This window comes from Buceros rhinoceros, unplaced genomic scaffold (assembly GCF_000710305.1).
Source record: "Buceros rhinoceros silvestris isolate BGI_N320 unplaced genomic scaffold, ASM71030v1 scaffold4891, whole genome shotgun sequence".
Classification (NCBI taxonomy): Eukaryota; Metazoa; Chordata; class Aves; order Bucerotiformes; family Bucerotidae; genus Buceros; species Buceros rhinoceros.
In genome coordinates this window covers 3,129-25,870 of record NW_010393565.1, presented here as the reverse complement: position 1 = coordinate 25,870, position 22,742 = coordinate 3,129, and the positions used below count along the sequence as shown (strand labels likewise).

Genomic DNA, 22,742 nt, shown 5'->3' with positions numbered 1-22,742 from the left:
TTATTTTTTCTCAGCTCGCAATGAAAAAACGCTACAATAAAAGCACTGTTGTAATGACGATTTTATTGCACTCAAAGATAGTGTTACCTTTAGCCAGATATAAATGCTTGTAACATTAGAAAATCAAACGCACTTAGTGCATAAAAGTAGCAAAACTAAAAAGAAGGCAAAAACCATGAAAATAGGTTTGCAGTAAGCCTATAGAGTGCGATACAAGCCTCTTGTGTGATACAAGCACTAGCACATTAATTCTTGCAAGATCCTTGCTGGTATAGGGTCAAACATCTAATCTGTTAAAGCGAGTATTTTCCATTAAATAAAATTTTTAGACTGAGCAAAGGCGCTGTGATGACCTCCTTTAACTTGCATTTCAAGTTCCAAACCTGTTTTTCCATTCTGTTAGTATTTATGGTTTAGGACTTAACGATATCGAGCAGACTTCTTTTCCATCTCTGCATACATGGAAATAGTATCTCTCTCCTCTAAGATTTTACTTATTCACATTGTAAAAACATTCTCTACTAGAAATCAGTAACCGAACACTGTTGCTTCTGAAACATCAAGCCCTTGAAGGCTTTTCCTACCACAGTATTGTGAAATGGGAGTGGAGTGCTTTTGTTATGCTGAATATGCTGTCATATTTTCATTAAGCATGAGTAGACTGCAAACCAATATTGCATTTTGGGTAGAAATCAACTACAAAAAGAAAAAAGAATCACTTGTTTCAAAGACAAAAGTAAAGAGGAACTACTTCTTCAAGGCACTTCGACTGAGGAGAAAGGAAAGCACTCAAGTTTGTTTTGAAGCTTACAGGAAATGGCTGTAGAACATAAGAATCCATCACTTAATAATAATACATACTGTAACTCTGCCATAAACCAACAAAAATAAGTTTAAGTAAATTAAAATTAAAGTATAACCAATACCGCCCTTAAGTAGTTAGCTACAAGTGCTTTAACAAACTCTTCACCAATATCCTTTCACCATCTGACAAAGCATTTCCTAATCACACACAGAAGTCAAAGTACCCTTTCTAGAAATATTTTTTTTCTAAAACTATTTATAATATCTCCTGACCAATTGCCTCTTCTCTACAGTCCTACCAGAATGCTACATGATGTTACTGACATACTCAGACTAGAGTACTGATGACACAGTCATTAAATAATGAATTCAAGGGGGAATTCATCCTAAGAAATTGCCAAAGAAAGAGATTAAAGAGAAAAAGATGCCACCATTTAGAGTTTCAAAAAAATCAAGCTACAAAACAAATTATATTGTCTGACTATTGACATGTTATTGATATGTTAACGTCCTCTTCGGCTTTTCCGTTTTTTGCTTGCCACGTATTCATGGAGTTATCTGGATACAAAAGTCAAGTTTTAGGTGTTACTCACATCACACTAATTTAAGTACATTTAATAGTCTGACCAACTGAAGGTTTCTCCTATCACTGATAGGACATTAGAATGTTAAATCAATTTTCCCAAATTGTGCCTGTTTTGCCTGTGACAGTAATAGGTAAGTGATCTCCCTGTCTAACTCACCACACACACTTTTCCATTTTATTCGAGAGCAGTGGGGTGGGCTTCTGGCAACCAGCCAAGGTCAACCCACCACAGAAGTATATTCATTCACTAATTTTTATATATCAATCTGCACATAACAAATATATTTGATACAAATATCTAAATGACATAAAACTAGAGATCGTTCTGTCTGTTAAGACTAGATATAACTAACATACGTACTACTGGTAAATATACCATCCCTTCCCTCTGTGGCAAGATGACATACTGAAATTGCAAGATAGCATTGACATTTCAGTGCTTTATAAAAGTGATTGGCTGCTGTTCCGCTCAAATGCCTATAACTTACTCCTGCATTCTTCAGAAGTTTTTTTTAACTTTTTCATTTTACATGCAAAAATAGAATTATAGAATAACTTGGTGTGATACTGCAAAGAACCCAAACTCAAGCACATAGCAGACGTTACTCCTACTTGTACATAGTTACATTAAAAGGTAACTTGAGTTACTCGGTGCTGTAATGTGAGCTGAAGACTATATTGTTGGCAGTCTTACAGGTTGGTATTAATAATGTTCCATAAGAAGCATAGTTCAGAGCAACTTCTGTGTAAACCCTCCTTCAGAGGAGGAAAGCATGAGGACACTGGGCTAATCCTTCAGGTTGCTGACCACAAGTTCTATTGCTTCTGTTGGGTAGGCTCTGGCATGTCAAATAGAGCACTAAACTAATTTATATTGCTGATTTGACCTTCTCGCTAGCATTTACTCTCTTTTGCGGTTTAAACTGTTTGAGCCTTGGTTGGCACCATAACAGTTCAGGCCTTGATGGGTTTTCTTACAGAGCATACAGGGGAGAAAAAAAGAAGAGAAGAAAAATATTAGAACTATATTGACCTTTTCAAGACAAGTGCCAACAAAGATAGCACTCCCACAGAAGTGCTTTATTTCTGAATAATCAAGTCTGGCAGGAGCTCTGGTGTGATGGGATCAGACACTGCCATCTCCAATAAGACTAGGTTGAAAATCTGTCCTAGCTGATAAAAAAAAAAGAGAGATCATGCAATCTTTCTCTCTAGAGTTTACTAGATCATTTCCCTTTGATATCTAGAAAAGAAAGAGTAAATTTCTAATTTTCCATGCCATCTCCCATTAACTGCAGTTATCTGCACATTGCTAAAAATAACACAGAATTTAGGAGTGACTTCTTGTATGTTTGATCTGCAATTTCTAATCCTCAATTGGACTTTAATACTTCAAACATAACAGTTATGTAAAAAAAAAATTGTTGGATCAAATCAAATCACCTTATTAATAGTATATTTATAAACATAGCACACTAATTATAAAGCATGTATTTCAGAAAACTACTACCTCTCATACATTTCATATACAAGACATGAATTGTCATTTTGAATTTAAATGCTTCCAAAGACTTTTTGTGTTAGAGGTTGCTTTCTTGTACACTCCATACAGCCTCCTAAGTCTTTCAATCACCTTTGACAAACCGCTTCAAGCGCCCAAGGGATGACTTCAAGCACCATGTAGCTGGTTCTCTCTTGAGTAATCCGGAACACATATCCCACATTAAGCCTAACTACCACAGTCTCACTACACTAATAATACTTATTCAAAGATTTCCACCAGCTTAATGCTGTATCTTCTCCATCTTAGTACTCCTCAAAGTATCTCCCCAAACTAAGTACATTTCTTATATGTTTTATTACTGTTTCTTCCTTCTACAAGTGACAAGACCTACCATATAAAACCTTAGCTTATTTCAACATTGTCTTAGATGTAGTATCTTGAAGCTACTCCAAGCAAACAGGCACTCATATCCATGATTAAAAACCTAATAAATGCCCTACAGGGTCTGACTAGTGATGCCTCTAGTCCAGCACTCCCTCTCCAAGAGCCACAGTAAGAGACGTTACTCAAAAGGATACTATGCCAGCCTTATCTCTACTTATAATCCATTCTCCTCAATTCCCAAAGAGGAAGTTCCTCTTCCTACACACACAACCTCTCTTATTTCTAGGAGAGGATTCTAAGAGACCTATTACCCCTAAATTATTTTTAACTTGCTGAACTTCTGAAGTTGTCACCAACTGATCACATGAATTCCCTAGCTATCTTCATTTTCAAAAAACTGTTACACATTTTTCAATATCACCTGAAGGATCTTTGCAAGTAATTCAGAATTCTAGAAGAGTATGTGAAAAATGTCCTGTTTACATTTATCTAGCTATGTTTAATGAGTATTCCTTCACTTCGTTTGGGCAGTCACCTTCATTTGGGCAGGCCTTCCACATTTTTAATGCTATCCTCTTCCTTGTGATAGTGTCTTTAACTTTCCTATCAAGTCACACACACTTTTTACCCCACTGCTTTAGTTGATCTTTTTCTGAATTACAATACAAAGTTTACCTAAATCTTTAAGATGGCATTTTCAGGATAGCCTCCGGGTTGCTAGTAGGCATGCACGTCTTGCTTGCTTCACTGTCTGCATCTTTCATTCAGTTCCCTGTCTCTTGAATGCTTGTATAATGGACTTAGATTGCTCTCTCCTGGTACAACATTAAGATAGTGATCATTCTGTCCTCCTCTCCTACTCCAAGCTCCTAGATCCTGTGCTTGACTCAAGGCCATTCCCAGAATGGTTCCTTTCACGTTGGCTACAGGGATATTGGAAACAGTCATTTATTGCACCCAAAGCTTTTATCTTCTTTTAACATCCTGATGAGAAATCAATTCAATCTATATCTGGGTAGTTAAGACTCCCACTTTACTGCCAGAAAATTTGCAGCTTCTCTAATCTCACTTAACGTTTTCTCATCACAAACATCATATGATCCGGGAGTTATTAATATATCATAATACTATATTATTAGGAGGAATTTCCTTTCTCAAGGGTTTGCACGAGACTTTCATGCTGCTACACTTCATGTTGTCTTTTATGCTAAGTACCATTCCCCTGCCTATATGTCTAATCATTATGGCAAAGTTGGCAGCATATTAACATCATACACCGATTACTCTCCTTCCATCAGGCTTCCAATTTTAAAGCAGTTGTCATTTAATAGTAAGCATTTTTGTTTGTTCATCTTGTAGGCTTAAAGGTAATATAAAAGCACAGGTAAGGTTTGTTCCAGCTCTGCTACTCAGTATTTCACATACCAGTTAACTTTAAGTCATATATTCAGTTTTATGTTTTCCAAGAATTATAGTAAGAGATTCTTCTGATACCACTGTTGCAAGAAAGGCTTTTCACAGATTTTCTTCATTGATCTGTAACCACGAGCATCATCCTGATAAATCTTAAACACTTGATATTTCTTATTATTTTTTCTCTTTCATGTCGCTTCATACCAATCTTTCTTTTTGCCTTTAAAAAGAAAAGGTATCACAAAACCAAAGATCATTCATGCAAACCATTCGCATTCATCACCTTATTTTCAGAACTATTTTCAATTACTTTTTTTTTCTCCCTCCCAGACCTGGGAGAGAGCGATGGCGTATACCTTACTTCCACACTGATGTTATTAAGGAAGTGATTTCAATCCTTCCTTTTATTCTTTCAGTTGCTGACACAGAGCTGATGATTTGAGGGTTCCACAATCTTTTGTTTGTTTGTTTCTTGGGGCATATCACAATAAAGTCTCCTGTTTTCTTGTAGATAATTTTAAAGTATGTACACTTTCCAGACGCAATCAAATATTTTCTCAAGTATTCACACTGAAAATATTCCATCCACATACTGACTTGTATTTCGAGATCCCAAACTAATATTCTGTTTCCACATTCCCTGTGTAGCAGTAAACCTATACTGGTTTATGACAAGGCATTGGTTTTCCATTATGACCTTGCATACTTCTTTCATGTATATAATCTTAGTTTTCTTTAAGATTACAAATTTATTCCGAGAGAAGACTGAATTCTGAGTCAATAAATTATGCTTTGTCATCAGTAAGTTGCTACGAGAACACCATCAGCAACTGATGCTTTGATACTTCTCACTGTTCCAGCTCAAAGTTTTGATTTTTATAAAACGTGTTGCTTTCACAAAATGGTTCAATTTCTGGAAAGTGACAAGAAAAGCTTTATAACAAATAAAAGAATGAAGAGAAAATACCCTACATCACCCATAGCCCTTACATGGACTCAACATTATCATCATCATTATCATTATTAAAGAAGCAGCACAGTGAAAACATTTCCTCCAGTAAGTTATCAAAACTGTTGTCAGCAGGTCAAAGAAGTGATCATTTCCCTCTACTCCCCTTCTCTCTCAGGAAGAACTATCTGGAGTACTTTTTCAGCTTGGGGTTCCCCACTTGACTGACTGAAAGTTGTCAGTCTTGAGGACAAAGGGCAAGGGAACTCCTTCTGCTGTCTCACTACCTAACAGAAGGCTAGGCGTAGGAAGGAACAAGATTCTTTGAAGTGCACAATGAGGAAAAGACAACAGACAAAAGTCGCAACAAGAGACGCTATGAAAAAAATTCACTGCAATGGTGACAAACACAGGAACAGGTTGTCCCTCCATACATGTTTACCTTTTGGGCTATCTCAAACTCAGCTGGACAAAGCCCCAGTTAACATGAACTAGACTGGTCCTTTTACAAGGGTGATTGAACTAGATCGCCTTCAGAGGTCCCTTCCAAACTGAATTCTATGATTCAAGAACATCTCTGGACGTTGTTGACACTCCACAACAAGGGTGATTTTTTTCTCCGCGTAGTCTTTGCTCTAACTTGCTACTCCCTTTTTTTGCCTATACTCTCTTACTTTTTTTATTTTCACAGTGATGTTTCTTTCACACGTCCATCACATCTTCAGTTACTTCAACTGCTTCAATACTCTGTCAGAATCAACACAATTTAACTTCTATACAAACATCTGTTAAAGCTTCAGATCTGTTCTATACTGCTCTGTATTCATTTTTCTAGTAGAAATTCCTCAATGGATTATTTACATAGACACAAGACTTCCTCTTTTGGATCAACACTGCAATATATTTGGCACATCAGCTGGAAAAATGCACCAACTGAACATTTAAGTACTTCAAGATGATTTTACTTGATCAGAATAAAATTCACTTAAATCATCATTGAACATTCTGGTCCCTGCTTCCACAACTAAATACCTCTTCTTACACAATGACTTCAACGAAAAGAGTGCATAAGCAGACCCTTCAACAGAGTGGAAACCAGCTTATTCTTTGCATGCTGTCATTTGGCAATAGAATCACTTTCAGCTTCTCATCTTTCTGGTTTGAGAGACAAAGCTTTAGAAATAGTCAAGGACTGTTCCCAAATTGAGTAGAGTGAATAGCTTTCTGATTCTACTTTAGAAAGCATGGTGTTAAATCTCTTCAAGACTGAAAAGTGAAGAAAACTGGATGACTCCAATTTCTTCAGCAAGTTTTGTTATAATTGGTAAGTTATGAACAAGCTGCAAAGAAGCATCCCCTACTCTCCGCAGTCATGAGAGCAAAAGGGAGTTACTTTGCTGTCTTTTGTACTAGAATTCATGCTGTTTAACAGGAGACACTGAGATTCCTGGCACTGTCTACTTTTGCATTTAAGCATTCTTGCAAATTTTTGTAAACTTGAACAAAAATGAAATTTAGTTCCATGCTGCCCTTTAGAAACCTAAGTGTTCTAAATAAAATCCTTAATGTCTCTGCTTCCTTTGCAAAAGGATGGCACACTTACACCCACATGAGACGAAACATTAAAAAAAAAAAAGATTAAGCAGTAAGCTCCACCCTTGGAAAAAAACTTAACTTGTCATTGCAGGCTATAGCCTTTTTATCATCCTCCTCTCCTCACAATTTGTTTTTAGAGTATAATCCACTGATTTTTCAACTGTAGATCCAATAACTCTCTTCTATTAAGTTTTGTCAAAACAGTGTATTCAGTCCATTCAGTTAAACTTCGAAGGGATGTTAATCTTGTTAACGCTAACCTTCTTGCTGTCTGGGGAGATTCACAATCCTCCGCTGACCCATTAACAAGTTTGGCCTAAACATCATCATGTCTCCCAAATTTTACTGTTTAATTACACATAGGAAACAGCATTTCCTCCAGCGGCTCTTAAACTTTCCAACCTATTAATTCAAGGAACATTCTTGGGAATTCTCCTAACATTATAAAGGCACCAAAATTATCTTTTAGACTTACTGTAATAGATTAAAGCAAAAATGTCTATGGTCTGTGAGGTTTTCTTGCCTCTTAATCTTTGTTCTTAATGTTACTCAGTTTCAACAGTAATAAACCATAATACTCAGTAGAAATACTGCTAAAGCATAAAAAGCATGGTCACACAAAAGCAGAATAAAAGTTCTTGGTTATGATTAAAAAATATTGGATAATATACATTAAAACATAACCAAACAGAAATTGGAGAAATTTGAGAATGCCATGCGCTATATTAAATAAAAATACAGAGTGAAATTTGAAAAACAAACTAAAAATATAATAATGCCTTTTCAATTTGAAAAGGAATTAATCATTGTACCCTTTTGGCTGCCACAAAGTACTGATGTCTAATGCCAAACAAGGAAAGGGAAAAAAAATTGTCAAGAAATAATAGTGGAAATACAGGCATTTCACATATTGGCCGGGATAACTTAAACTACCAGGGAGACTAATTATTTCCGGAAAGGGAGAAAAGGTTTAAAGCCAGAAATAATTTACATATTTTGCTCTTCCTCAAGGCTTTAAAAGTTGAAGCAGCTAAGCAAAATATCAAAGGAGATCTATGTCACTACAGGTTTATCAGAAAGTAAAATTTCATTAAAAGCTCTCCTTCACAGAATCAAAACACATCAATTATCATATGTATTCTAAAGGGTAAACACAACATCATCTGGACTAGATTCAATCACGGTATTATATTGAAATGTTCTGACAAAATTTTATAAATATTTTTTAGAAGGTGGCTGAATAAAAGTCTGTATTATCCAGGAACATTTCTTGGGGATTTTTAAAATTTTCCTTTTAGAAAACACATTTTTTGTAACCCTTTAAGTAAAATAGTTCATTACTGCTTTAAGCAATCCAGTGTTTTTCAAACTTTTTTACTTCACACATTCCACTTAAACAGAATGTTAATGTTACATTCTGAATTTTTCATGCATATAAGATTTAAGCCCCAAGAATTTTAAAAATATCTCTAAAAGGTGAAAATCAAAACAATCAATTACCCCTTTTTTGACAACAAAATGTAAGTTCCAGTTTGCAAAGCATGTGGGCATCCTCATACTTATACTCTTCTGCCTTAACCCAAAAACAGGATTCCGTCATCTCCTGAGGCCTGATCTATGAGCAAGAGACAAATAAAATGTTAATAGTATTATTCTGATACTATGCAGAGACTGTAGAAGCTAATACAAATTGAATACTGAAAAGCTCCGTAAAACATGCAAACTTTTGGTGTATAACTCTTTAGAATTGCTAATATATTTCTGATTGAAGATAATAATACTTACAGTAAGTGCTTTCAGACAAACTGAATCTAACAACATAAAGCAATACAGTCGACATACTCCGTTATCCCAGGTTTAAATGTAGCAAATTATCTTTGGTCTAGATCTAAAACTTGGGTAAACTTTAAATAGTCTCTGAACAGAGCTGGCTTAACTAGATATTAAGTACCTTAATTTTTAGATTGTAGCTTTGATTGCTTCCTAAAACTCTGAAAATCTTTTTACTGAGTTATTTTTGTCAAATTATTGTCTAAATAATCATAGTTTCCAAAACTCAATAGATTTATAGTTCTGGTATATGTGATCCAGTCACAATGGAGATGAAAAAAAAAATGGACTCTCTATTTTTTCAACCATTGAATTTACATAAGTACATTTACACCAAGTACAAAGAAAGAGACATGCAATGCTTCTTCCCACAGTCCAGGCTAGACACTTGTTTGGAAAATGTATAGCTAGCAGTAGAGTGCAGTGACTGATCCAATGTGAACAGTTTGCTAAAAGACAAGGTATAGAAGGACCCAGGAAGCATGCTGGTATGAAAGTTGCAGACAGAAAGTATTCACGTCTTACTTAATTTTAAACAGTGTATCAATTGCTCCATATAGTCTTACTCCTGACAGTCTTTTAACCTAAGCTCTAGGTAAGATTTTACGCCAAGTATTTGCCATTAATCAGTATTACCTTGGACCAGTTGAGTCTTTTCATGGTAACCTCAGGTCTAAATTCTTTTTTAGGCTTCATTCCAAATGGCAAAGTACATGGAGGTGGAGACCCCTGTGCTCCAGGCAGGCCTGGTAGAGGTGGTGGTGGAGGAGCACCCCCAAAAGCCAGGGAAATTCCCAAGCCATTCAAAAGTGGGGGAGGAGGAGGGGGAGGCGGTGGTGGTGGAATTGCTCCATTAGAAGGCGGCAGTGGAGGAGGAGGAGGTGGAAGTTGATGTGGCCCTGAAGCTTCCAGTGGAACAACAGATGCATCTCCACATGTTGTTGGTAGAAAACCAGAGGGCAAGGAGCCATACTGTTAAGGAAAATATTCTTATTCCATTTCACATTTTTAACCAACAAAATGCCATAACAATCATCTACCATAGATTAAATCCAGCAAGCCAACTGCAAGTCACTGCCATTTTTCTTGTATAGGACAATCACATACTAATTATAATGAGGCCAATGTGTTTTTGATTTCATAACTGAAAGTCTCAGCATTTGAAGCAGACATTCAGACCAGGGCTGCACACCAAAACCAACAAAACGAAGTGCTATAATCCCACTTGTCATATCTCACGGATCATTATCTAAGAAGGATCTGATAAGTATCCTGATGAAATTTTATCTAGACTACCACAGTTTAGCTCAAATTAAAAAAAATAACATCCTAGTCTCTAGTGTTCTTAATTATTCTACAGATTTCAGAGAAATATTTCAAGGACACAATAGCAGAATCTGAAGAGATTAGTAATTCTGTTCAAAAGCAGATCTTTTCCAATAGAGGAGCATTCTCATTCTACGGAACTGAAAGCACAAAGCAATGATGAAAAGAATTCCTTCTGAAAAATACAACTTCCTTTCACACCGACTTCTTATTCTATTATAGTAAGGACATCTATACCACATCAAGATAGGCTTAACGGCACTTAAGCCTGAAAAAAAACCTATTTATTTCCACTATTTGAAGAACTTCTATCATAGGCCTAGGTACCCTAAATAGGTACCTGACAAAAACAACAAAAGAAAAAGTATTTATCTACTGGTGATGGCATTTACCAACTTTTTAAGTGGTAACTATGAGCTGACACGGTCTATTTATTTTTAAGAAATGGAAGGAAATACAATAAGCAAAGGATTTAATATTTCTAAAATCAGACTCTAATAATGAAAGAAATACATGAAAAAATACCAAATAAGACAGAGTAAAGGAAGAAGACCAGGAGAAAAATAGTCTTAAGAGGTGGAAGTAGCCATGTTAAGTAGTAATTGATGCCATATGGAAACTAAAGCCTCCTCTTAAGATGGATTTAGGAGTACTAAGTTGCAGTAATCCATTACTTGATATCCCAAGTATCCCATTAACAGTGGGATAATTCATGGTATAATAATCAGCGAGCATAATCATGTTATGTTAATTGTCTGCACATAAAAAAATATATTTCATACAATGAACATGAGAAAAAGTAAAATAAGAAATAACAATTTTACTCACAAAAAGTATCTAAGTATGTTTTGAAGATACACACATAAAAACACCTCCTTAATGAATGATATACAGCTCTCACCGAAATTAGTTTTTTGAATCCATCAATTTTTGTAATTGCTTTTTTTAAAACCTGCTTGATTTTGACATTAACAGTTCTGACCAGAAAACTGAAGTAGAACAACATATTTAAACCAAGAAAAGCAGAGCTAAACTCATTTTCCTCTAAGAAAATTAAACAAGCTCAAAAGTATAAAAAAATCCTCTGTGATCAAAACATATTTTAACACCTTCCTACATGCATGTTTTCCCAATGGCGTCTTTCTTTAGAGATTTGCAGACTGTGTTCCTCATTCCAGGAAATAAGACACAGGAAAAATCAGTTGGTCACAGAGACTCCTTACAGAAATTTTAGAGCTGAAGCAGTCACAAGTTGACTCAAGTATTACTCTCAAAAATCTGCACTATTCCTCTCCACCACATTTTAAAATATCTATCTATGCTTGAAAATTGAAAAATTATCAGGAAATGTTCTTATCCAGCCACAGGTTATTTCTTTCACTGCTGGATATCCATGGTAAAGCTTCAGCAAAGCAAACTGCGTAATGAGTAATTTCCTGTGGAGGGATAAAGATCACAGTGATGAATGCTAATTTAAAAGCATAAGACTTATTACCTATGTGGTTAATTTCTTTGCAAATATGACATTGAAAGCAAAACCCAGAAGAAACATAAGAAACTAGTTTAATTAACTGAGCTCAGGCACAAAAAGGTTCATTGGGGAATTCAAACAGCTAATTAATGTCACACTACAATTCTTTGCATAAAACAGAAACAAAGGAAACTAACAGTCAATAATAATCAATAACAAGGTTTCTTGGAAAAAAAAAACCCCTCAACTGTACTATCAGAATCTGCAAAAGATGCAAAATGAAGTCCCTTTCAAAAACAATACTTCATACATTCATTTAAACTGTCTCATACCTGTGATTTAAAAGCTTCTAATTCTGCTTCGAGTTCATTGATTCTTTCTTCTTTCTTTTGCAGTAGGGCCTGGGTCTCCTGATGAACTACAAAATCTTTTTCAAACTAAGAAAAAAAAATTGTTGATACTAGTCAGTTCTGCATGGTTTCTGTAGACTCCAGCTGCTCTCGTGTTTGTTAAAACTCACCCGTTAACAACATTAAGGACACATACAAGGTATCTTCTATTCTAACGTGTATGTTCCCGCTGAGTGGAAGTATCATCTCTGTTAACACTACAAATCTTCACAATATGGAATGGCATAAAGCACTTAATGCATTTTAAGTTGCAATTAGACAGAGTAGCTTAAAAACACAAAGTCTATAGATACAAATAAGTAAATTCTTATTCTCCCACTGTTTATCTTGTTGCAGAAACTGATAACTGTTCAAATAAAGTACTCAGCTGATTTTCGGGGGAGTTGTACCTGAAACTTTAAAATAAATAGTAGAAAGATTCTCAGTTACAGGTAACTACTTTACATCACTTTTCACTGCTTCCTAGTCCACGAGAAACATCTAAATTTTTACTTAAAGAGCTAATAGTAATTTGAAGTTAAAAACTAAGCCACATTCAGTTATACCATTCGTGAAGCTATTAAGTAACGCCACGTCAATCTTACAATCACGTAACTTAAAAAATACTTACTTTTCTAGAAAGTTCAGAAGCCCTCTCTTCACATTCTTCTAATCTTGCTTTATCTACGCAAATATCTTGAAAAAACATAAACAAACACACTTGTAGAAGGCACACAGGTTTCTTAATCACATGTACAACTTTAACTTATTTTATGGGACATATGAAGAAGTACGATACTGTAAACATTTCCAAACATAGTACTTACCTACTAGGTGGCTGAAATCTACATCTAATCTTTTACGATACGTGAAATCTGGGTCTGTTCCACTTCGATGTAACACAATCTGGGACACACACTCTTCAATTAATTTGAAATACTGTGGACTAAAGACAGAGATGAGTTTTTACAGCATATTTCTTTATTAACGCATAGATAAAATCTTGTCTACGAACACAGTAAGGTCAAAAGATTTGGACAAACATAACCAGCTTTTTTTTTTCTTTTACACAAGAACACTTTATAATAAGCCTGAAAATCAGTGGACCTAAAAGATAAATTATTCTTACATTTTAGAATTTAGATCTCTAACCCTGTGGAAACACAGGAAGGAAGGACTCCCTCCTGCTTCCTCTCAGTACAGAGAAAGCTCTTCCTCCAGCTTTATCCCTTCTGAGCTTGTGACTTATGTATATCTGGATTCACTGCAGCCCTGCTTCAATAAGAGGAAGGAAAAACAACTTGCTTTAAAATGCCAGGGGGGTATGACAGCTGAGTCACTTGCCCAGAACATGCAAAGTGTGAATTTAAACCTCTTCTGGGTGGAAGAGGTCTAAGCACAGGTGTACCTATGTTAGGCAAGCACTCTTAACCTTTAAGGGTAACATCTGTATTAGACCTTGCTTGAAATGCAAGGTTATGGAGAAAACAGACAGCTTTCTTTTCCTGTTCAGTTCATATCTGTTTCCTCCACGTTTCTTCAGAAACAATGCAAGCAGATTTTAGAACGGAAAATATTTGGCAGCTTCAAACATCTCAGATTTTATTAACTATTTTTCTGTAATTTATCTGACAAATTTTCCAAGAGACAGTAATATGTTCACACTGATCCATAATGTACATTATTGGGAACACTCAATACCCAAGCAAAAGTTACTCTAAATTAAGAATATGTTCATACTTCTGTCTAAAGTGCACTTCTGTGAGAACTTGGTATTGTCCTTCAATTTAAATACACCACAAAGTTACAATGCTACTATCATGATTTATAACCAAATGAGACCTGTCCTGATAGCTTACACTTGCAGTCAAGAAGGTTCAGATCTCAACAAAATTAGTTTTCTGTTATATATAAAACTGTATCCTAAGCAGGAGACAAAAACATAGGGTTTTTTTATAGATGTTCAAATCTGATCCATTTGCAAATGAGTTCACAAAGGAATATTTACAAATTGCAATCTGCACAGAAAAAGGCTAAACTGTATTTATCATTAAATTTCTGGAGGAAATATTCTTTTAATGACTAAATGACAACAAAATCCATAATTAACATTTAATATAGAAGAAAACATACCGTATAAAATAATCATTTCTTATCAGCAGAAGATGTTGGAGAATAGAAAGAAAATATCCTTCAGCGCTTGTGTCCTTAACAGTATTCCACACCATGTTGTAAACATCATTTACTTCAGTAAAAGTGTTAAGGAGAATAATAGCCAGGAACAAAATATTTCAAAGAAATGTTGAATGATAACTTTTTAAAACAGAAAATATACCAGAAAAATGTCCATTATAAATTTTATCTTGTTCATGTTTCTCTTGCTGATATCAAAAGGATATTCTAGTTCAGATCTAATATCTTCCAAACGATGAGAGAATTCGATCATGTCTTCTTCCTTATGCTCATTGAACACTTTCAGCTGAATATCTAGTGCTTCATTCTTTATATATTTCAATTGCTGCAAAGAAGAAACAGTAGAAAAGCTTGCAAAATTACAGTTTCTGTATATAAATAATCCTTATCTTTTTAATAAATTCCTTAAGACTATGCTGTTTTAAAGTTTAAAATTACAAGTACACGAGTTAAGTTAAATATTCAAGAACTAAACATGGGTTCAGCATGGTTTAACAAGTGTCTGCACAACTGTCTGTCACATTCTAAATCAAGTCCCAAAATGCTAAGAAAGTTCAGAGAGCACACTTCACCTTTTTATTCCTATTTTAAGACTGCTTCTCATATCTAAACTGCTCATGCCCAAACTTAATAAAATGCCTTTGAGAAAAATTTATTAGAACTTCTTCTCCCATTCCCCCTCTCAAGCTCAAATAGTCCAGCAATTTAAATAGTAATGCAAAGAGAGACTACAAGAAGCTTACTGGCAATATCTCTTTCAATCCACTGCGCATAAATTCGTTTCTGATGTGAAGCCTAAAATCCAAGTCATCAGGAGATGTAACGAGTGCATTGATGAGCTGCATACAAGCTACCTAAAACAGAGGAAGTATTAAACTATTTTATTTCTTAGGTTTCCATATGTATCTCAGTGAAAAACACATAAACTTCTTAGACATCCTGTCTAATTATCAATCTACTGTAATCTTATTGAGATACTTACATTGCTTATCAGCCACATGAGCTATAAACACCAGCACTAGTTCACAAATTTACATAAAAATGAAATATTTTCTCATTCCATTGAATTTTGGCATTTTATACAAATAGCAAGTTCCCTTAGTAAATGAACTTTAACAGACAGTAAATAACTTGAAAGGCATAATCCTCAACATATAAAAAACAATGTAAATATACATTTACCTACACATATAAAGTTAGTGACATAACCGTGCGAAGTCTGTGTGAACAGTGGAAAATGTATTAGAAGGCAATAATGAAATTAAACTGAGTAGAATGGGCTTTTCTCCCTTTTTAATATATCTTCCCTCTTTAAACATACAGTGTCATAAAATGCTTCACGAGAAGCAATACTTCAGCTCAAAAGGAAGCATCAGGTCAGCTAATGAGTAATCCCTCTTCTCAAGAATCAAGAGATTCGTCTTGAAAACCCATAGCCAGGATCAGCAGGCATTCACTGTCCAGATTCACAAGCCTTCAGAACAATGGCAACTTATTAATCAGAAGTAAGGACGACAAGAGCCATTATTTCAATCCTATTTAGTGTTTTCACATCTTGCATCAAGGCACAGGAAATACATTATTCATTTATTCCCAGCATTTAAGGGGGTTTTAAAAATTGAAGTCAATCAGGATGTGTCTTCTGGCCTAATATACTAGGCCAGAAGTACATTAGCTTGGACTTGCAACCTGTTATTACCTTAATTTTATACAATTTAACTCTGTAGATACGTCTATAGTATTTTAGAAACTCAAACAAAAAAATTACTTAGTTCACTTATTTATTTTCTCCAAATAAATCTAAATAAAACCTCTATATAACTCCTGAAGCATGTTTCTGCACATATACTCTAAGAGTTATTCTAGTATTTGTTTGATCGTTACTGCTGAAACATCACTCTACACTGGATAACAAAAAGTGGTGCTAACTCCCAAAAACGAAACTTCATTGACCTTTTGGTATTTGTAAAGAAAATCCTTAGACTTACCTTTACCCAAACCCCACAAAACAATAATGACAATGGTAAAACCAACTAAGGTGCCCTAGTCCACTTCAGTCCCACTGGATTGAATAAAACTTTCTAGTAATTGACTTGACAGCACCCAACAGAGGAGAAATCAGGACTCTCCTGTTGCACAGCCAAGTACTTTTGGACACTGAAAAAGCTCCTCATCATATTCTACAATTGTGTCACGCCCTACAGTTTTGTTCAGAACATGTGGCCTTGTAGCCCAGTTATTTTTGCTAGCTACAGGCTATGTATTAAGCTTACACCACATGCTACCAGACTTGTTAGGTTCTATTCAGACTTGGCTTGCCTGCCTGAAGCTCTGTTTTGGCTTATTTTTAACCGCCGCAGGATGTCAAGTAACAGAATGACTACCACCCCACTCGTTTTAGATTTTGCGTACCCTTGTACAAGTTTCTGGCACAAAGTTTACTGTTACATTCTATAACTAGCAGATAACAGTATGACCTTAAATAAAAGGCAGCACAGAGAAGTAGAGACATGGGATGCAGAGACATGTTAGCACTACTGACAGTAACTTGATTAGACCAATAAGACTTCATTTAGACTAACAACAAATTCTTGGCTTTGAATATACAGGTGTATTCCTTAGGCCGACAGACTGCATGAGTTGCAGTGTCACAAGACGGTAAAGAATCTGATCAGCCTTGTCTGTAATTTGGATGAATTACAAAAGGTAGAAAATGGAGGCAACTAAAACAGTTAAAATTTAGTGCAAATATATTTTATAATAATAAATACCTTACACATATTCCCAGACATATATTCTCATATTATCTAAGTATGAGCTGTATTCTTTATTCTTAAATCTTTTTTTTTTGTATGGGTCTACTTTACCAAACCATTCACTTCATCAATATTTGTATTTTCCTTCAGCAGCTGTGATGAAAATTTTTACTTGCCCTAATTTTGAACTTGTTTAGTTGAAACTTGTTATACAATCACCGATTTATCCCTCTGGAGTACTGCGTCTTTCACTGAATTGCATTTTCTTGATTCAATTAGCTCTGCCATTCAAAACCAGTAATTCCACACACTTAGAGATGCCACCAACACCTGTACTCCCGTTAACATCAGTGAATCTTTTCAATGATTGCAGACTTCCTTGGACAACACTATCATACAGTAAGTACTAAAGTACAGTCCTGCCAGGTTACATTTACATTTCAAATAAAGACAAACTCCATGTTGTTTGACTACATCGGAACTGGAACCTTTGCCATCGTTATCAGCAGTTTAAAACACAGTACATTTTCACACAAAATTTAACGTGAATGAACTGCTAAGCAATGAATCAGTATTTATCACACTTGATTGAAACTACCAATGAAGAGGCAATCAGAGACTGAACAAAGCATGTTACCGTGAAAATCATGATCAAGAGCAAACTACAGTTTTGTCTTTGAGATAGCAACACAATTTAGATGAAAGGATGTCCACAGGTGTAATTGCTGCCAAAAAAAAGGTATTTTCTTTTCATTTGCCAAATCCAAAAGGTACACGTGCACGTGTGCTATTCATATAGAAGAGAGACAGGATACAACAACGAAAAGCAAGAAACACGTCAGGAAAAAGTACTCTTATTCCAATAGTTTAGTCAAATGTGGTTCAAGAGGTAATTGTATTGCAGTTCATAACCAGAACGTATTTTAGCTTTCCTGGAATAAGATCTACTGGATTATAGCAACCTATTCCTATAGAATTACAATTTCCTATAGAAATACAAAGACAAAGTAGTAGTGAAAGTTCCAAACGCAAGTCACGAAAAGAAGAATGAGAAAAGGTTATACGAGAGGAAGCAAACAAGTCAAAGCAATACCTTGCTTCGACATCTACTTCTGAGTAATTTGCTTCATGAAAAATTTAAAATAAAATTAAAATATTCTAAAAGTCTAACGATAAAGACAACAGCAAGAGCGTGTTACTTGATCACAAGCATTTAAAACACACTCCAAATGAAACTATAACTCAATATCTAGTTATTAGCATATAACACTTAAAAGCACACGACTCCAATAATTTGAAATTAGCTCAGTCACTTAGAAGTAAGTTGCAGCAAGACAGATCTGTTTAGCGAACCCAAAACTCATGAGGAAAAAGTGTTTTAAATTCCATCACAAGGAAACAAGCTTTTGAACATCTTAGTAACTCTTGGAAAGTCTGGAAAGTTAGATTTTGAGGGAACATGCCAAAACTAAGAGAAAAATACCCCTCTTAAACTTAAGGAACAGCATCCAAGAGGCTTACTAAAAGGCCATTTTAATCAAAAACCTAGGGAAGATTCAAGAGCAAAGAAGTTTTTTGCTATCCTGAAATTAAGAAAATAGCAAGCTTAATTCAATTAGTGTCTGCATAAGGCACAAGAATAAACAGAGTTCTCAAGAATTTTCCAAGACAACACAGTTCAAGCTTCAGACGCTTACATTTAGATGCCAATACATAGACAGATATCTATATGTAGCTACATACATAGCTAAACTCCCATTCTTGTTAACGAGTAGTCTACTAGATTCTTTAAAGTTCTCATTTAAGATTCTAGATTCTAAAAGATCTTTACAACACACGTGGAATGACCAGGGCACTCTAGGATCCATTGTCTTTACTGCATAAGCATTCAATTTGTCTGCTGAAACATGAACACGTAGTACACGAAGTACCATTAGAGTTGTTGCAGTATGTCCCATCTAGCTCATAAATGTCAATCCAGAAGGGTCAGAATCTCCTAAAGGAACTATGTCATATCTACAATGCATCTGAAATGAAGTTCATGTGAGGGCAAGGAAATTGAGCCTTGGATTTCCATTGGCAAGACATGAGAGTTTAGACATCTAGCTCAAATGCTTGATGGGTTGACTTACTTGCAGACTGAATCCTGTTCAGTGTCTTATATTGCTAAAGAGAAAAATGTGCCACTTAGCTCATTTGTTCCCAATTCTATCTCCATCTGTGTCTATTTGTTTAGGAAGAAATTCTCAACCACAAAAATGCCTTAGAAAAAAAAAAAATAAAGTCTGGTTTTTTTTTTAATTACAAAGATAGAGGTACTCTACTTCTGTTTAGAAATAGATTCACTTTCTCATAAAAAAAGTAGTGCTAACTCTGCTTAACAAAATGGTTAAAAAACTCTGAGCATTCAAATACAGATTAGTATTTAGAATTTATTTAGAATTATTACATTACCAGAAAGCACTACTGACTTCAGATCTAACAACAGTCAACAAATGAGTTTGTTTCCTGCTTCTAGAGTGTAGCTAGCTACTACTCAAAGAAATATAGTAGAAGTAACAGATACGGTAATTTTTCCACAAAAAGGGACCATCCCGTCTCTAATGCTGCTAATAAAGAATCAGACCAAAAAGAAAAGAGTCCAAGGAGTTGAAAGAACTTCTTAAGGGAGACGGGAAACTACAAGGTAAGTAATTATTTTCTTCAAGCACTTGTCTCCACCTGCACTCATATTACACACTACTCCAAGGACCATGCACTCATAATTGTCTTCAATGTGCCTAGTTAAGAAAAAATTGAAGAACAATTATCGTAAATGTAACATCATTCCTCAACAAATCTCAAAGTACGTAACACTTAAGGAAAATGCCTGTGACGCTCCACTTGGCAGCTCTATAAATGTCAGCTCTTGGGACACAGAACAATGAGTCACTGCTGCTTGCACTCCAGATGAGCGGCCTTTTTCTTTTTTTTTTTTTTTTACACTCAATTACCTTGTATAAGATTCTGGCCAACAGCCTTTTGAATTTTCAGCCATAGACATGCAGTAAAGACAAGTCCGTATCAAAAAAGATGTCTCATCTTCAGTAAATGAAGAGGTACTTCTGATGAGGTAGTATGAGGTTTAGTGAAGACAGGTAAATTAGCTTCCTAGGAAGGCAGAAGTCATTTTGAGCAAAACAAGCTGGACAAATGGTCTATATCTAAAATCAATTCATGAAGAGTTGTCTATTATGTAGGTGGAAGTATTTTGCCAGTATACCCTCAAGAAGTCTGCCTGAAGATATAAAATTATTTCAGGCTCTAACAGCGAAATGCTTATGGTAATACACAGCACTCTGGTGTACGCTCTAAAATTTTGTTGTGGTGCTGACGACTGCAATTGCTAGGTACTCTTTTCTGAGGGACATCTCTAACTCAGACAGTAATTACATCTTGAGAGTTTCCTGCTGTTTACAACAGGCATGCAGTGAAGGCATGTAGAGGCACTTTACTTTATTCAGGGAAAAGCCAAGAGCAAATATTTGACTTCATCTGGCAGTCTAGTTAGATGCTTCCCTCCCTTCTTCAGCCCTAATGAATTGCAGCTAAGCATAGTCCACCATGCTGGTTTTGAGAGGGCTTTCGGGTGAGTATGTTCTGTGTAAAATGCTTTCAATGCCCTGGTGCCACCTGGTAGCAAAATCAACAATACTTGACTTTTTATGTTTGTCTAAGCATTTATTGAGGGATGCACACACATTATTTTTGGCAGGGAAGAACTTTACATGGATGATGATCCAGTTTACCAAAAGACACAATTTTGAATGCTTTCCTTCACTACAAACTAGGCCAACAAGAGATCAGATATATTCTGCTGAGTGAGAAGTTACAGCTTCAAGTCTTAATCCTCTGTGATTCTAATCGGTGATGTCTATCAAGTTACAGGATGCAGTTTCTGAGGATTCCATAGACTGTACTTGACACTTGGATTTTACCCTATTGAAGACCAGACAGAATATACTTGGTCCTTTCTGGTGGAAAATGTCAGGTGCATCAGAGTAGCTCAGAGCAGCTGACTCCTTACATAGACAAGACAATCAATACTATGTGTTATGTATCATCTTAAGTCATATCTTGCGTATCTGAGTAAGAGGAACTGCAGTAGTATTTTCTACTTCACTTTTCTCACTCTTACTGCAAGTACGAATTTGTAGTAAAGGCTGTAAAGATGATGCATATTTAGTTAAATTCTGTGTGCCTATATTAAACTGACTGTACATTTGGCTTTGGTACAGACACTATACTGTTGTTCATCAATTATTTACCCTTGCTAATGACAAAAAATTCTTCAAAGTCATGACTTTGAGATGTACTATCCACATGACCGAACACTTACATGGATCTTAAATACTTATCAGTCACTACATCTAGATAAAGTGAGATTTGTTCTGATTCATCCTGTTACATATGCAGTTATGGAAAGCACTTCATTAGCACAGAACAACCAAGAATCATCAAGTGATTCAGCTAACCGAAACATCAGAGACTCTATCATTGCACATTCTCATGTTATTAGATGAAAAAGAAAGATTAAATGGTATTCCCTGACAACTAATGGTAATGCTACTGATGAATATATAAGACCTTTTACTTTCTCACAAAAATGCTTCTCCTAGGATAGGCATGAAACACTTGCAGGTTCCCACAGGGTGACCAGTGCTCATTTTTCAGGAACTTACCTGAAAAAGGAAGAATTGCACCTTTGCTTCAACGCTGTACCTCTTCTCAGTTCTAACTGAAAAATTAGGAGCTGGCATCTGCAACTAGAGCCGCACAGAACAACAGCACTCCCCCATTAGTTAAACTGCCTGCCTGAGGAACAGTGCTGAAAGACAATGATTACAGAATAGAAGTATTCACTTGATTTTGCAAACATAATGAGAGGACCTGGGCAAAACACAATTTCCTGGTTTCATAGAATCCATTTTCTATGCATCTTTATATGTATTTACAAGAATTTTTGAGAAGACTGCAGCACCCGATTCAGTGAGAACGAAGTTGATAAGACACTTTGTTTTCATCTGTGGCCACAGTAATGGGTTAAGATGATGGCGGCAGGATTAAGACCCCCCTGCTGCTTTCTTTCTCTTACCCCAAGGGCACAAGAAAGTGTCCTCATGATTTTTGTGGGGGAAGGGGTAAACTGACCCTCCTCTCAGGCTCTTGGATTCTCATTGGAGCCAAGGCATGTCAATCAAGCGCCTCTGTGTATAAACATATTAAAAGTTGGAATCTGCAGCTTTCCCCCGGCACATGCACATTTGACTTCCACCAGGACAGACACAGAGGGAGAAGAAAACATTGACCAGAGACAGACTGCAGTTGCCCCAATTCCCGGAGCAGTAAAAGATTTCTTCTACACCACAGGTAGACCTTCTCGCTTTGCCGATCACTGGCAGGGGTGGTTTTGACTGAGTTTTAACCAGAAGGAAGGGGCAACTTGGCTATAAGCCCCGACACCCTTCACTGAGGGAACATCTGCTGGCAAGATGAAAACCT

The 22,742-nt window shown here is 35.7% G+C and overlaps 1 protein-coding gene across 1 annotated transcript in view; it reads right to left on the bottom strand.

Moving 5' to 3' along the window:
* The window catches only part of DIAPH3 (diaphanous-related formin 3), a gene marked incomplete at its 5' end in the record, with an annotated part of 117,603 nt that extends 102,304 nt beyond the window's left edge, over nucleotides 1-15,299 (bottom strand). Inside the window, 8 exons of the mRNA XM_010144890.1 lie at nucleotides 8,737-8,851; nucleotides 9,703-10,038; nucleotides 12,196-12,300; nucleotides 12,884-12,948; nucleotides 13,080-13,198; nucleotides 14,386-14,502; nucleotides 14,652-14,770; nucleotides 15,189-15,299. Of these exons, the coding sequence (XP_010143192.1) occupies nucleotides 8,737-8,851; nucleotides 9,703-10,038; nucleotides 12,196-12,300; nucleotides 12,884-12,948; nucleotides 13,080-13,198; nucleotides 14,386-14,502; nucleotides 14,652-14,770; nucleotides 15,189-15,299 (1,087 nt within the window). The remainder of the gene's footprint in view (nucleotides 1-8,736; nucleotides 8,852-9,702; nucleotides 10,039-12,195; nucleotides 12,301-12,883; nucleotides 12,949-13,079; nucleotides 13,199-14,385; nucleotides 14,503-14,651; nucleotides 14,771-15,188) is intronic.
* Between the last annotated feature and the right edge of the window lie 7,443 nt (nucleotides 15,300-22,742).